The sequence below is a fragment of the Vombatus ursinus genome, unplaced genomic scaffold, assembly GCF_900497805.2.
Source record: "Vombatus ursinus unplaced genomic scaffold, bare-nosed wombat genome assembly UNPS02014847.1, whole genome shotgun sequence".
Lineage (NCBI taxonomy): Eukaryota > Metazoa > Chordata > Mammalia > Diprotodontia > Vombatidae > Vombatus > Vombatus ursinus.
In genome coordinates, this window is record NW_020954625.1 from 11,454,335 (window position 1) to 11,469,685 (window position 15,351).

A 15,351-nucleotide genomic window follows, 5' to 3' on the forward strand; every position below is an offset into this window, starting at 1 on the left:
TTGTCATTGGCTTAGAGAAATTACATTGGAAAAAAAATTTCAGAAGTGAAATCTCAGGGTCAGCTCAGTTTGTGTACGAATTGAAATGTACTTTGTGTCAGGGCAGCTGACAAAAACTTGTGCCGTTGTCTAAAAATAAAAGGGGCCTTCGGAGTGGTCGTAGAATTCTGGGTATTTAATAGAAGTATCTGAAGTCTCTCCTCATCTCTTGATTTTACTCAGTCACTTAGATCTGCTGGTGTTGGCTAGATGGCTCAGTAGGTAGAGTGCAAGACCTGCGGTCGAGAAGACCCGAGTTCAAATCCAATCTCAGACGCTTTCTAGTTCTGTGGCCTTCCCTAGCTAGTCACTTCACCTCTAATTGTCTCAATTTCTTCTGTAAAATGGGGATAGTAATAACATCTGTCTCAAGGAGTTGTAATGAGCATCAAAGGAGATCATACTTGTGAGAAGCACTTAGCTTAGTGCCACATAGTAGGCACTATATAATTGCTTGTTCTTTTTCCTCCAATTTTGAACGTTAAAGTTGTATTGGAGTGCTTTTTTTTTAAATTCCTTTTTTTAACCTGTCTTTATTATAGCCATACTTCTTAAAATGGAAAGCTTAATAAGTTTCAAGTTTGACTACACTTGGGAAGAGATCAATACGTTGTCATGACATCAACCTTCCTATTATAATATAATGTCTTGTGCTGCATTAGTGTGCAGTTAACAGTAATTTATTAATGTCTGTGTAACATACACATTTTGGTCAAAAACATGAGCACTAGGTGTGTATGACGTGGTCCTTCTTTTCCTATCTATGATTGTAGGACACCATAGACAGCCTAAATCCAGTTCTCAAGGATAACCCACAGCTTCTTGAGGAAGTGAAAGTCTAGGTTTAAAAAAAAAAAAAAAGGCTCAAAAGATTTTTATGCACAGTAATGATTTTAAACCTTTACAATAATTAACCCACAAATGTTTACGGAAAGTCTGTGTGTGCGGGGGGCCCTATGCTAAGCACTGGGATGTCCTGTTCTCATTGCCTTCTACCAGAAGAGTCAGCACGTACCAGTGTGGCCCAGCCCTAGCTAGCATTAAGAGGAAGAGCAGCTCAGGGGGCCAGGACGGGCCTCCTCTCCTGCAGAGACTCCCAGATGTAGAGAGGGGAGGGGAGGATCTTGGAGGCATAGTGGGGGAGCGAGGAGTAGATTGCTAGACTTAAGTCAGAAAAGCCCACCTTCAAACCCCTCTTCTGCCATGCCAGTCACAAGACCCCTAACTTCTCTGCACCCCAGGGAAAAGCCAGCTGAGCATCCTGGGTAAGGGATGGGTAAGAAGGTGAGAGCTCTGGAGGCCAAGCAAGAGTTTTTCTTCGATGTTAGGGGTAATCAGGGGTCACCAGATCATGTTTAGGAGACTAAGCTTCTAGAACATGACCTTGGCAGCCGTGTGGAGGGTGGATCGGTGGGAAGAAGACTGTTAGGAGGTGAGAAATGTTGTGACTCTAAAGAAAGATCAGTGAGAGATGCTGGGGTAGACCAGCCAGTGGGTGCCAGGAGTCCTGCTGGTGCAGCCAAGGGATCAGCACCCGGCTCAGAGCCTCCCCAAACCTCTCAAGATCTTGGTTTTGATGGGAATCGGTTGTGCATGAAATGAGGACTCATGTGTTGTGGATTTCGTTTAATATAGAGAATATAAATGAAAGTCCCATGGCATAGTAAGTAGAGCATTGGCTCAAAGCCAGGAGGACCTGGGTTCCAGTGTTGTCTCTCACAGTCTACCTTTGTGAGCCTGGGCAAGACCTCTTAGTGTTTGAGGCAGCTCTAAGCTCTGATTCACATTGGGAGAGGCCAAAATCACAGGTCCAGTAACTATCCCCATTCAAATAGCTGGCTACAATTAAAACATTATAATAGAGTGTTGATAATTTCATTAACATAATCATGGGCACATTATTGCCATGTTTGAGTGGCAGAGCTGATGGCATGGGAATAAAGCCACATGGGATTCTGTTAGTGGGAAATTAGAGAATACCCTACCTGTGTCTTTTCCTGATGAAGGGACCTTTTTTTTTCTCCCCAGGACCAATCATCCAGAGCCATAGTTAATTTCCCTTGAATGAAGCTGTTTTTATCAGATGAAAGTAGGCAAGGTGCCTTCCTAACCAGTTGCCACAATATATCAATGTTCATTTAGTTTCCTTTTATTTGTAAGTTATAGGTTTATCTACATGTGACCATCTAACCAGTGCAGTTTGCCTTCTACTGGCCATCTGATTCATTTCCATTTCTAAAACTGTAGAAGAACCATGAAGTTAGAGATTTAATCTAAATGGATATAAGCTTTCTACAATGATAAACTGAAACTATTGGTTTGTGGGAATATAGCACACACTTATAGAATGTCCAGTTTCATTAGGGACAACACAGTGTTGGGTTTGGGGGATAAAAAGCCAGAAGCGACCTTTCTTGCCCTCAGGGTTATGGGGGCTGGAGGGAGAGGCTGTTCAGATAAAGGGCCCTTCTGAAAATTTGAGATGGGCCAAAGCAGTGAAACAAAACAGCTGGACTGATCGCTTGAGTTTCCTGAAAGTAGTGCTACTGAGCTCAGCCTTAAAGAAATAGGAAATTTTGGAGATGATACGTTGGAGAATATTCCAGGCAAGTGTGATGGATTGTGCAGTGGCCCAAGGCAGCAGATGGTGTAGTGTTAGGAAAACACCCTGACTAAGCCCTGGGCATAGTGGGATAAAGCTAGAAAGTTAGGTTGGAGCCAGACAGTGGCAAGTCTTAAATGCCAAGGTAAGGAAACTGCATTTTGTCCTAGTGGCGGTTGGGAGTCATTGAACATTTTCAGTCTGGGGAGTGATTTGGTCAGGCCTGTGCTTTAACTGCTCACTTCGCTTGTGAAGAATGGGTTTGAGAAAGAAGACAAATTAGGGGCTTTTATAATCATGCAGGGAGCGGGGAGGAGCTTGCCCAGTGAAGTGGAGAAGAGACGGGGTAGAAGCAAGAAGTGATCTGTCTGGAGTTAGAATCGACAGGGTTTGGGCCACTGAATTAGGGAAAGGAAAATGCGGAAGATGACTTGGAGATTGAAGACCTGAATAACAGATTATAGTAGTTTCCACAACCCCAGTTGGGAAATATGGAAGTGGGTTTAAACTAAAAAGATGACATTTCAGTTTTGTTACTAAACTTTCCCCATATGGGGAATATGCTTCTCTTTCTGAGGTCACTTCTCTAAGACACTGTTTTGTGTCATGGATCCTTTTGGCGACCTGGTAAGGGCTATGAACCCTTCTCAGAATGATGTTTTTAACCCGAAACAAGCATGAAATAAACTGCAAAGGAAACGCATTATCTTGAAATACTGTTCTCAAAAAAAAAAATTATGTGTGTATTTTAAAGTTAATAGAACCCAGATTAAGAACTCCTGCTCTTCAGACCAATTCAGGTACTGATTGCTTCTTGAAACTTTTGCTAAGCCTTTCCCTCCTCAGAATGTTTTGATTTTTTATTTTGGAGCACTTTATTTATTGCTTCTTAAGACTGACTGTACCTATATATTATCCAGCTGCCTTCTGGAGAAAGGTTTTAACAAATTGGTTTGAGGAGGGATCTGTGAAATGCTGTGTATTTGGATATTGATTAGCAATTATATTTTCTGTCACCTTTAATCAGGAAACTCATTTTATCATTTTATTCTTGCAGAAAAATGTCATCCTTTTAAAACTTTTACTACTTTTTTGAGAGTTAGGACTGAATTAAATCTCATTTTAAAAATTCTACTTATTCTCATATACCTAGTACAAAGAAAGCATTTTCTTTATCCAAAGTCTATTGCTTTCATCGACGCAACTGTGTGTGTTCGTATGGATATATTATATTAAGATTATTTTGACGATAGCTTTTCCTGGCTTCCACAGAATAGACAACATGGTCATTTAGGGCACAGGCTTGGTAACTACAGGACCCAATACACCAAATTCAGAATTACTTCTCCAACCCTAATGTGTAGATGTGCACCTGTTGGTCTGACAGCTTTTAGACTGCCTATTCTTTTCATTTTCTTCCTAGGGAGGTATTTTGGATCAGTGGAAAGAACCATGACTTGGTAGCCAGATGTCATGGTTCAAATCCCACTTCTCTTGACACTTACCTGCTTGAATGACATTGGACAGGTCACTTAATATTCTTAGATTAGATGGCCTCCCTCTGACGGCCCTTCTTGTTCTCCTTTCTGATGATAGTTAGATGTGGTTTTTATTTGTTTTCAACCAAACCTTTGAATTCATTGCTATCAGGATTTCCACCTGAGGAAACTCCCATCTATTGCATGGTTGATTGACACCTCTGCTTCAATTTATAGTCTTAGAAAGTTGCCAAGTTGGCAGGTGTCAAGAGGCAAGGCTTGACAACCTGAGGCTACCAGCACTCTCACCCACTAGTGCCTACTACAGGAACCACCTGTTTTAGCTTTCTAATGTAAAATTCTTAAACATTAATTGAATAGTATGTGATTATTTATACAAGTAACATCAGAATCACTCCAAATCAGAAAAAAATCCCACTTTTCCAAAATATCTGGGAATTACCCTTCTTAAGTTTGCTTTTATATTTTTATATGTGTGTGTGTGTGTGTGTGTGTGTGTGTGTGTGTATCACATGAATAACCTGTGTATATAATTGTACTTCTTTCCCAAAATATCTGGGAATTAGCCTTCGTGTGTGTGTGTGTGTGTGTGTGTGTGTGTGTGTGTGTGTGTGTGAGATATCACATCAGTAACCTACGTATTCACTTTCCAATGCACTTCTAAATCATGACTTTGTCTGCTAAATTTCTCTGTATATTTCCTTTAAAGGTTCATATTCTTTAAACTGATATAGAGTGAGAGTATACAGACAAGATTCTGCCATCCAGTGGTTTACTGGTATAATTACTCACCATGAGCTCTTCACCCATACCATGATTGTTAGGAATGACCAGGTAAATATTTTAGCCAATATTTTTGAAGAGAGAATTTGGTAATTAAAACATTCTCTGCTAGTATATAATGCTTAAGTTAATTCTGGTTTTCATTTCTAGGTTTCTTATCATTGAAATGTTCTAAAGTATGTGTACTTTTCTATATTAAGTTTACTTGTCACAGAAAAATTGTTTACACTTGCCTAATTGAATAAGTTTCTGAAATAGAGGAACTAAAATCTAAATTTATCAGTGTTTTGAGTTTTTCTGTCCATCCAGTCAATAGATTCTTCATTTTCCAAAGAATTGGCTTAACTTTATCTAGTAATGAGAGTTTTAACAAGTACTATAGTACTTTTCGGAATAAAGATGTTGGTTTTCGTAACAAGTTTTATGCCAGTTACTAAGGTCACAATGGAATGTTCATTTGATACATTAAACAGCAAACTACGTATCTTAGCTTAAGATCTCAGGCATATCGTGGACATATTCATTCACACATGGAACCTCTTGCTTTTCTGTAATATGGAAATTGTGTATTTGTCACTTTACCACCTAGAGTAGTAGGAAATGAAGAGAAGTATATCATATAAATAAATGTCTGAAAATAAAAAGAAAAGAATGGTTTGTTCTATTATCATTTACAACTTTTTGTTGTAAAAGTACTTAGTGATATTTAGATGAAAGCTACCCTAAAGGTGAGTTGCACATAAAGGATTTTCTTGGAGAAACAATTTTGCCTCTGAAAATACCATAGGTAGAAAGTTTTGAGGGCCAAAGAATAATGGTTTTCTAAGCAACTAAGTGGTTAGAGAATAGGGCACTAGGCCTGGAGTTAAGTTGTTTCTTGTTGTTGTCCTTCAGTCATATCGGACTCTTTTCATGAAGAGTGCCACGTGGACCATAGTATGTCCATATGGACCTTCTGTCCTCTGCTGTCTCTCAAAGTCTGTCCAAGCTCATGTTGGTTGCTTACATGACACTATATACATCTCATTCTCTGCCCTTCCCTTGTGTTTAAGTGTTCAAATCCATCCTCAGTTACTGACTGGGTGACCTTGGGCAAGTCAGTTAAGCTTTGTCTCTGTTTTCTTACTTATAGATAGGGATAATAACAGCATTTACTTTGATGATCAAATGAGATAATAGTTGTGTAAAGTGCTAAGCATGTTAAGGCTTGCCTGGTACATGGTAGTTGCATAAATGCCCATTATTATTATGTTTTCCTAACTTAACGTTTATTTTTTTATCTTTTAACTGTTCCCATTCTTTCATTTCCTTTCAAATTGGGTCTTGTTCATTTTTTCTCCTTTCTGGTGTATCTCACCTTTTCACTTCTAATCCTCTGTTAGTTTTTTACTATTAATTTCTTATGTGAATTTTTTCTTAACACTTTGCTTTTGTGCCTTTGATTCTTATCTATTTTCAGAGTTTGCTTGGGACTAATAAATTTTCTTTAACTCTTGATTAGATGTTAGGAAGAGTTTTTGTGCCAGTTATTTTTCAGTCATGTCCCGACTCTTCATGACCCAATTTGGGGTTTTCTTGGCAAAGATCCTGGAGTGTTTTGCCATTTCCTTTTCCAGCTCGTTTTACAGATGAGGAAACTGAGGCAAAAGAAGTTAAGTGACTTGCCCAGGGTCACACAGCTAGTAAGTGCCTGAGGCCAGATTTGAACTCGTGAAGATGAGTTTTCCTGATTCTAGGCCTAGAGCTGTATGCACTAGCATGATACCTACATGTCTAATTAGAAAGAGTAGCATTATACCATATTGCTATTCTGTCAGAAGATTGAAACAATAATATTTGTTTGAAATTATTAAGCCTTAGAGCTTGTTATATTTTTCTTCCTGCAAACACCAGATTAAATGTCCTTCTTGATGTTTTTTCCAAGTATAATAATGGTAGAAGGAAAGAACCACTAACAACTCAGTGCTCAGTAAATTCTATTTAAATGCTTATTGTTCTCCTATTTTTTCATGAACCAGGTACTAGAACCACAGAATGTCGATCCTTCTATGGTTCAAATGACCTTTCTTGATGATGATGTTCACTCTTTGTTGAAAGGAGAAGACATCGGCATCTCGTCACGCTGTAGGTCTCACTCTACTCAAAGTAGCACCACTGTTGACGTAAGTAGACTATAGCCAGTGGGTGATTATTCAGTGTTCTCTGTTTATGCTTAATCAATGTATGTGCAAGCATGCCATGTGGATTCACCATCATCTTACTATATTTAGGGTCATTCTATACGTGCTCAAGCTAGTAGCCCAAGGCCAGCTATGAACTCCCAGGCTACAGGGCCCACACAGAATATATTCCAGCAGCAGCAGCAGCATCGAAGTACTCGACTGACCAAGAGGAGGGGCTCAGATAGTAGTGGGCCAGATGAAGAGAAGATGAGGGAAGAGAAATGTGGTTACCTAGGCTGTGGAGGTAGGAGGAGTACACTCTATCTTTTTTAGAGAGTCATAAGGAAGAATAAATAAAATAGAAATGTTAAAAACTGCTTATACTGTATTGGTATCTTAAAAATGATGTTTTTCTTTTTGTAGAAAATCTTAAAAGCAAAAATAAACACTTTCTTAACAAAAGAAGAAAAACTGAAGATGATGAAAAGAAGCTAAATATAAAAAGACTTCGAACAGACAATATGTCCGACTATTCTGAGTGCAGCGACTCAGAAACTTCAAATAAAAGAATGACAGACCCACCTTATAATCCAAATGCTGGAAATGAGGTGAACAAAAACAATTCTAAGATCAACGGAGATGAAGGAAAATCCCAGCGTAGGGAGGGAGCAGAGGAACAAGCAGTAAATAGTCAGTCTCTTTGGGGTCAAATACAAGAAGCTAAGAGACAGGAAGAAGCAGAAAATCTCAAGCCGCCCAGCTTTGAGCTGAAAGAAAACCCTCTTCTCAGCACCACAGAAAAGATTATGTTTTATGATCCAAATGTCAGTGATTTGCATAGTCAGGAGCGCAAAACAGAGAGAGCACATACTATGGAATTATTACCGAAGGAGCAATTTGTGTCCAAACCACCTACACCAAAATGTGTTATTGACATTACAAATGAAACCAGTTCAGAAAAGGTGGTTCAGGAAAACTCCACAAGGATCTTTGGTTTTCAGGCACTTCAGAAAATGGAGTCTCTTAGTAGTGACTCAAAACTTTTGTTTTCCAATTCAAAATTTTTAGAAACAAAAAAACCAGAACCTGAACAGAGCTGGGTTAGTAGCATGGTACACAAAATGGATTTAGCATCACCTGTTCTTAAGAACCCTTTTGCCATAAGTGAGCCTCTGATTATTGAAAAAGATAAAGATTCATTTTCAACATATCGCACTCCAGGAAATGCAGCTGAAGACCACAAACCGCATAAACCAAACCCACCTCCAGAGATTCCGAAGCCGAAATTCCCTCCTTCAGGAGAAAACCTCAAACCAAAAGCCAATACCATATTTGATGTTATTCAAGCCAAATTCCCTCGTAATACTGATTCTACGAAATCTAAGGCCGGCTTCTCAAACAGTGGTCATGCCGCTGGAGAGAGAAGGTTGACTCATAAAACACAACATGATTTACCAAGATCTAGTTTTCATCCAGTTTCGACTCGTGGCTTAGAAACCGCCAAGAACCCTCTTATTGATAAAAATGACCATTTCACAGCTTACAGAGATCCCGCACTCGCTGGACAAGAGTCAGGAACCAATCACGTTCCATCATTCTTAAGCCAGCACACTTTCCCTCATCATTCTTCATCCCACAGGACTTGTCACAATCAGCCTACTTTAAGTGCCCCTACCCACTTGGCAGCTGGGTCTTCAAACCAAAGCCAGTTGCCTTCTCTTAGTCATCCTTCCAATAGTTCCGCCCACTCTTCTGTTCACCCTCACATGGCTTCGACAGCGTTACCTGGAGTGCCTCCAGCCTCCTTACTAGGTGGCCCCTCACGAGTAGAGGCTGCTCACTCCAGCCACTTAGCGATAGCTCACCACCAGCACCAGCATCACCACCACCACCACCACCAGCAGCAGCCGCAGCCGCAGCAGCAGCAGCAGCCGCAGCCGCAGCAGCAGCAGCAGATGCTACAGCATTCATCACCTCATCTCCTTGGACAAGCACATCCCCCTGCTTCTTCCTATAATCAGCTCGGACTCTACCCGGTTCTTTGGCAGTATCCAAATGGGCCCCCTCCCTACACGGCACTCAGCATGCCCACTTCTAAATGGCTCCAACAAGAAAATGCAGCGAATGCTGAAGCCTCCTTGCGGGGGGTAAGTGTCACGTTGATGGTTTTTGTGATTTGACTTAATGGATTAGGATCATGGCAAAGTGACTGTGAGTTTATGCACAGCAGTAGATAAGGTTCACATGGAATCTTAGAGAAAAAAAGGACAGTGAAGATGGTGTAGTTTGGCCACAGGAAACACCAGATATGGGGTTTTATAGCCTGCTGTAAAGAAACCTCTGAGATCCTAGCCCAGTACCCTATTGAGTCAATGGAAAATGAAGAGCTTGTTGTTGGCTCCTGCGCCGTACTGTATCAAACTGCCTCCTTAAAATGGTCTAACTTAGGGGCAGTTAGGTGACACAGTGGATAGAGCACTGGCCTTGAAGTCAAGAGGACCTGAGTTCAAATCCGGCCTCAGACCAAACACTGGACACTCACTAGCTGTGTGACCCTGGGCAAGTCACTTAACCCCAATTGCCTTAAAAAAAAAAATGGTCTAACTTAGGTAGGCCTATTTTAAAGGTCCCCATGATGTGTGACCCAGTGAGTCCAAAGCCATTTTCAACCTAGCTACACAGACCCCATTGAGTTAGTCTGTATAACTGCTAAATCCTTTGCTTATGCTTAGAGGAAAATGACCTGTGTAGATGAGAGGGGACTGGGCAAAGGTCTTACTCAAATTCAGAGTTTGAAACCATAGGCCAAATGACCACATTGTGTGAAAGTGGAAACTAAAAATGAGAAAGAAAAATAGATTAGTAAAGAATGGTTTCATTTCTGTGTGTGTGTGTTTTATTGGTAGTATTTTTAAAAGTAGGGACTAAGCAAAACAAATTTTATGTTGCATTAGTTATAAAAATTAAATCCAACAAGTATTATTTGTACGGTGAAGATTGCATTTTTATGAGACCCACTCCCAGCCCCAGGACCTTGTTTTTGTTTTTTTTTAACTTAATATATATGTATATTTTAATGTTATAGTAAGGAATAAAATTTTATTATGACTTTTTATTTAACAAATTCCTGTCTCCATCATACGAAGTTCAAATATTTTGGTTATAGGTCATTTTAGTACTGGGCATCCAGAGTAGAACCATTCTTAAGATGATTAGATTTTGTTCTGTTTTGTTTTTTGTGTTAAATGGCCATACCATATCTTTCTGCTTTCTTTTTCAGTTTCATATTGTTTTAGTACTAGAATCAAGGCACTTAAACTCTGACCTCTGTCTCTTCAGCTGTAAAATTGAGGGGATTAGAAATGATAGGCTCTAAAATCTCCCAGTTCTCTGCCATTCCTCTTAAAAGTTATCATTTGGAGAACCAAGTGTCAGTTACTCAGCTTGACTTGGCATCACCCTGGATAGAGTGAACCAGATTTGTGAACTAAACATGTTGCCAATTTACTCACTGAATGATTGACACAGAAAGGCCAGTGTGTTTTCTTTTTTTTCTAGATATGTGCTTTATGTGTCTGGAAAAATTAATTCGCCTTTTAATTTACTTGGTAATAGAGTGTAGTATACAGGACAGTAAATTAGTCTCATTTTCATTCTGAGTTTGAAGGTACATTTTTAAAAATAATGTAAAATGCATGCAATATTAAAAGATGATTTTAAAGACTCGGAGTGACAAATGACAAACATGTTCATAGTTCTTATTTCTCTTGAAATGAGAATTCCTATGAAATACTTTTTAAGTACCAGATAATTTTATGAATTATGTAGTTTTGAGTGTTTGAAAATCTTATAAACTGTGTCTTCTCTGTATGAGTGACAGTACTTAATCTATTATTTTACCCTTGGTTCAAATTAAAAAGATTTTTACAAGTAAATATTTTATTATCAAATCTCTCAGTGCATGTGGCAGATCCGTTAGGCACAAGATCTTGCTGTGCACATGATCTGTTAAAGTTTATACTCTTTTGTATACATACTGCTGTTTCAGACCTACTCTTCTGCTGTGTTTAGCTTCCTGTGGTAACTGAAGTTTGATTTGTTTTTTGTAATAGAACACTCCCAGTCCTTGGTTACATCAGCCCACCCCCGTGACCTCTGCTGATGGGCTTGGGTTACTGAGTCACATTCCTGTCAGGCCATCCAGTGCGGATCCTCATCGGCCCCTTAAAATGACAACTCATCCTAGTCCACCGTTGTCAAAAGCGTTAGTAGATCATCACAAAGAGTAAGTTTGCCAGTGCTTAAGACTTTTAAATACCTTGTGTTTATGTGCTTCTTTTTTCCAAGACATTTTAAGTTAATACTATAAAGTTAGACTTTGAAAAAGTTCAGTTCCTTCTGTTTTAATTTACATTCTGATTTACTGGGTACCATTATGAGATGTGTCAAGAATGTTTGTACTGAAATGACAGCTTATTTTTATACCACATAGAAACTTTTATGTAAGAGAAAATGATTAAAGAATGTTCCATGTCTGGTTTTCCCCTCGCAGAGAATTGGAGAGGAAAGCTTTTATTGAACCTCTCAGGGCTGTCGTTTCCATGCCAGTCAAGAATGATTTGGATCGAATCCAGGTTGGACAAGACAGTCACTTACCGAGACCTTTTGTGGATTCAATGTTGAGTCAGTTCCAGAGGCCAGTTCAGGATACTGGAGAGAGGATGAACAAGTACAAAGAGGAACCCCGAAGGGTCCTCCAAGAAAGTGTCGAAGTCTCTCCCTTCACGACCAAGATGAAGACTCTGGAGGGAGAGAGAGAGAGCTATTCCAGAATCACACCTTTGTCCTCTGCCAGCCCGATAAGCCAAACCACCAAACAAGACAAAGACGGGGACCGCTCTGTGTCAGAACTGTATAGTATTAAGCCCTCTGCACCTCAGAGTAACTATTTCACCACCATATCCAGCACCGTCGTGAATGAACCACCACGATCCTACCCATCCAAAGAAGTCTCCGGTCTGTTCACCGATAAGCAGAGTAACAACCCCTCAACGGTAGCCAGTCCTCAAGTCCTGACTTCATTTATGTCATCACTTTCAAAGCCCCCGCCGCTGATTAAACACCAACCAGAAGGCGAAGGCATGGGAAGCAAGCTAGCAGAACAGCTTCCCCAGCAAATGCCGTCTCACTCCGTAACTGCTTTTGGAAATGACTGTCGGAGTCCTACCCATTTGACAGTTTCTTCATCAAATCCAATCCGGAGTATGCCTGCATTACATAGAGCACCAGTTTTTCATCCACCAATCCATCCCAGTCTGGACAGAAAGGAAAGCACCTATAGCAGCCTTTCTCCTCCCACCTTAACTCCAGTTCTGCCAGTAAACGCTGGGGGAAAAGTCCAGGAATTACAGAAACCTCCAACTCTAGTACCTGAGCCAAAAGACGCTCAGGCGATTTTCAAGAATGCTTCTGAACACAGTTTGTCTGAAATGTGGAGATCTAATAATGCCCCTGGCAGTGATAAAGTGAGCTGGCACGTGGAGAAAAGCATTGGAAAGGCACCGGTTGCCACAGCGTCTGTCATTGTGTGTCCCCCTTCAAGTGGAAAGTATGAGAGCGTGCCAGCGATGCAGCCGGCTCCCAAGGAGCGAGGTAGTGAGAGATCTTCATTTGGGGTGAGTCCAGCCGATGGCTGGAAACCAGTGGAAGCCCGAGAGGTTGGGAGAGTTATTCTTCCCAATTCAAACTTGGCCCTTCCTCCCACCCACTACGAGAAGAACTTTGAGGCTGCCCCCAAGGGCCGAACGTCCAGCTCCATCATCAAGCCTGCAACCCCTGGTTTATGTAGCACCAAAAAGAACCTGACACCAGTCGCCACCACCACCGCCAGTGCCCCCAGCTGGGGTGCTTCAGAAGTAACATTTTCGTTTTCTAGTACAGTTTTGACCCCCGCATCTTTACAGTGTATTTCTTCAAGAAGTGTTGTCCAGCCAACGACTCATATACAGGAATGCAGAGTCAGCACCATAATTTCAAACACCGCGGTCACTAGCAAGATAGGCTGGGAGGCCCAGCCCAGCTCTGAGTTCTCCAACACGCCTGATTTTATCCACTTAAAAAAACATAAGGCTGTAATGGCTGCAACTCAGTTTAAAAGTGGTAGTGGCAACGAGGCTGAGCCTGATGCTGGAAGCAGCCCGCCATGTTCAGCTCCCACTCCCCTCGAAAGTCCTGCCACCTGCAGTATGGCAAACAAGGTGAACACTGTAGGCAGCGGGCAGAACTCCCAGACCAGTCAACCCAACTACCACACCAAGCTGAAAAAGGCCTGGCTCACCAGGCATTCAGAGGAAGATAAAAACAGCAACAAGATGGAGAGTTCAGAAAACACCGTATCAGAGATCATTAAACCATGTTCAGTCAATTTAGTAGCCTCCACATCGAGTGAGATACACAGCAGCGTGGAGAGTACCGTCCTGGAAGACAAACCTGCCAAAGAGGATAAAACCAGCAGAAAGAAGATGAAAAGGTCTTACGAGTCTGGCTCTGAGAGCGGCGGAGACTCGGATGGAAGCGAGAGCAAGGCTGAGCAGAGGACCAAGCGCCAGCCCAAGCCGACCTACAAAAAGAAGCAGAACGATTTGCAAAAGAGAAAGGGGGAACTCGAGGAGGAAGCAAGGCCTAACGGGGTTCTTGTCAGAAGCTCCCGAGAGAAGAATAAGCTCAAGCTGCCAAGCAACAACAACAACAACAACGGTGAGTCCTTCACCTTCTGGCTGGGGGTGGGCGGGACTGGGCAGCCAGACTGGGGGCGGGGGGGCCCCCCCGAGCTCTGTGTAGGAGCCTGGCCCCGCCCACCTTGTCCTTTGCCTTGACTCACTAATTCCATAGGGCAAAGCAGCCCTCTTGTGTTGATGGGGCCCGTGTGCATTGCCCAGGGTCCCATGGCGAATGACTGAAGAACCCTCATCATGTACTACCAAGGTGCATTTCCTATACCATGGTTCAGGAGAAGGGAAATGAAAAGACATTACTCCCTTTCTTAATGAAAAAAAATGTGTTTGATGTTAAGTTGGTCCAAATTTTCATCTGTGTTGTTCCTGGAAGTTGGTGTTGCCCAATATGGCGACGTGATGTAGTTTTCTTTGACCTATAAATACTTGGTTTAAAAAAAAAAAAACCTGACATTTAACATCATAGTTAGCATGTTTAGAGCTAATGATTTTGCTGAACCATTCTTGATATGAAAAAAGATTTTTAGTTCGAATGTACTCTTGGCATTAGAGAGAATTTTAATTATTTGTGATTAGGAAAATACTTTTCATTGACAGGGCAAGCTGAATATAAATTATAGCTGGCATTTATTGATAAGTGTTTCTATGCATTTTTACTCCTAATTTCATTAAATTTAGCTTTAAAAAAGAAGGAAGAAAGTTGTGCTTGATCATGCAGACATGTGCTTTTTTGTGGTACTGTGTTTGCACAACTCAGCCATCCATCTATGTGCAATGTATATAGCAAGTGTGTGTGGAGACTCAGTGCTTCCAGAAGCAATTCCATGTATGAAAGCTCCTATTGGACCTTCTCAATGAATGTGGGGTCTTCACACATAATTCTGCAACTAGAGCTTGAAAAACAGAGAGCCAGGGGAGTGTGAGACATAGAAAAATCTGAAGGAGACAATTTCACATGGAGTCACAGAAATACGGTATTAGACAATGAAAGAGAAAAGATGTCCATTTATTTTACCACTTAATCATAAACAGTTTTTATTATTATCTTACTGGGTCATCTGCTTTTTGTTTCATATCCCCAAAGGGGTTAAAAGTTCCAGGTCAGAGATGAATTTTTTTTTAAAGCAACTCTCCAAAGTCTTCGATAAGTATCTATTGAATGGAATGGAACCCTAGATTTGACCTTCACATATTTAATGTTTAAAAAACACACCATATGTGTGAAGACTGTTGTGCTGTATTTTGTACTTTTGTTGTTAAGACTGGATATTGTTTTTGTGTTTGTCCCCACAGACTTCTGAGACAAAGTCAAATTAGAACTGTTTGCAAGAAGACATTGATGTGTCCATAGTCAAATTCTTAATTATTTGTCCCTTTCTGGAGCCCAGTTAAGCTTTCCTAAGCCATGGTAGGCCTAACTAAGCAAAAAGCAGTTTGAGGGCAAGAACTGAGTGCAGAGAGAGAAATTGGGGGGGGGGGGGCGGGGAGGTTTGTACATGCACCTTTATAATCTCCAAAACCACGTGAACTTT

General features: G+C 40.9%; 1 protein-coding gene across 2 annotated transcripts in view; it reads left to right on the forward strand.

The window, feature by feature from the left end:
• JMJD1C (jumonji domain containing 1C) overlaps positions 1-15,351 on the forward strand; it is a 188,453-nt gene that overhangs the window by 126,168 nt on the left and 46,934 nt on the right. For both annotated transcript variants that reach the window (XM_027840562.1, XM_027840563.1), the window contains 6 exons: positions 4,850-4,974; positions 6,942-7,085; positions 7,194-7,389; positions 7,509-9,232; positions 11,198-11,370; positions 11,638-13,841. In XM_027840562.1, coding sequence (XP_027696363.1) covers positions 4,954-4,974; positions 6,942-7,085; positions 7,194-7,389; positions 7,509-9,232; positions 11,198-11,370; positions 11,638-13,841 — 4,462 coding nt within the window. In that variant the 5' untranslated portion in view covers positions 4,850-4,953. The remainder of the gene's footprint in view (positions 1-4,849; positions 4,975-6,941; positions 7,086-7,193; positions 7,390-7,508; positions 9,233-11,197; positions 11,371-11,637; positions 13,842-15,351) is intronic.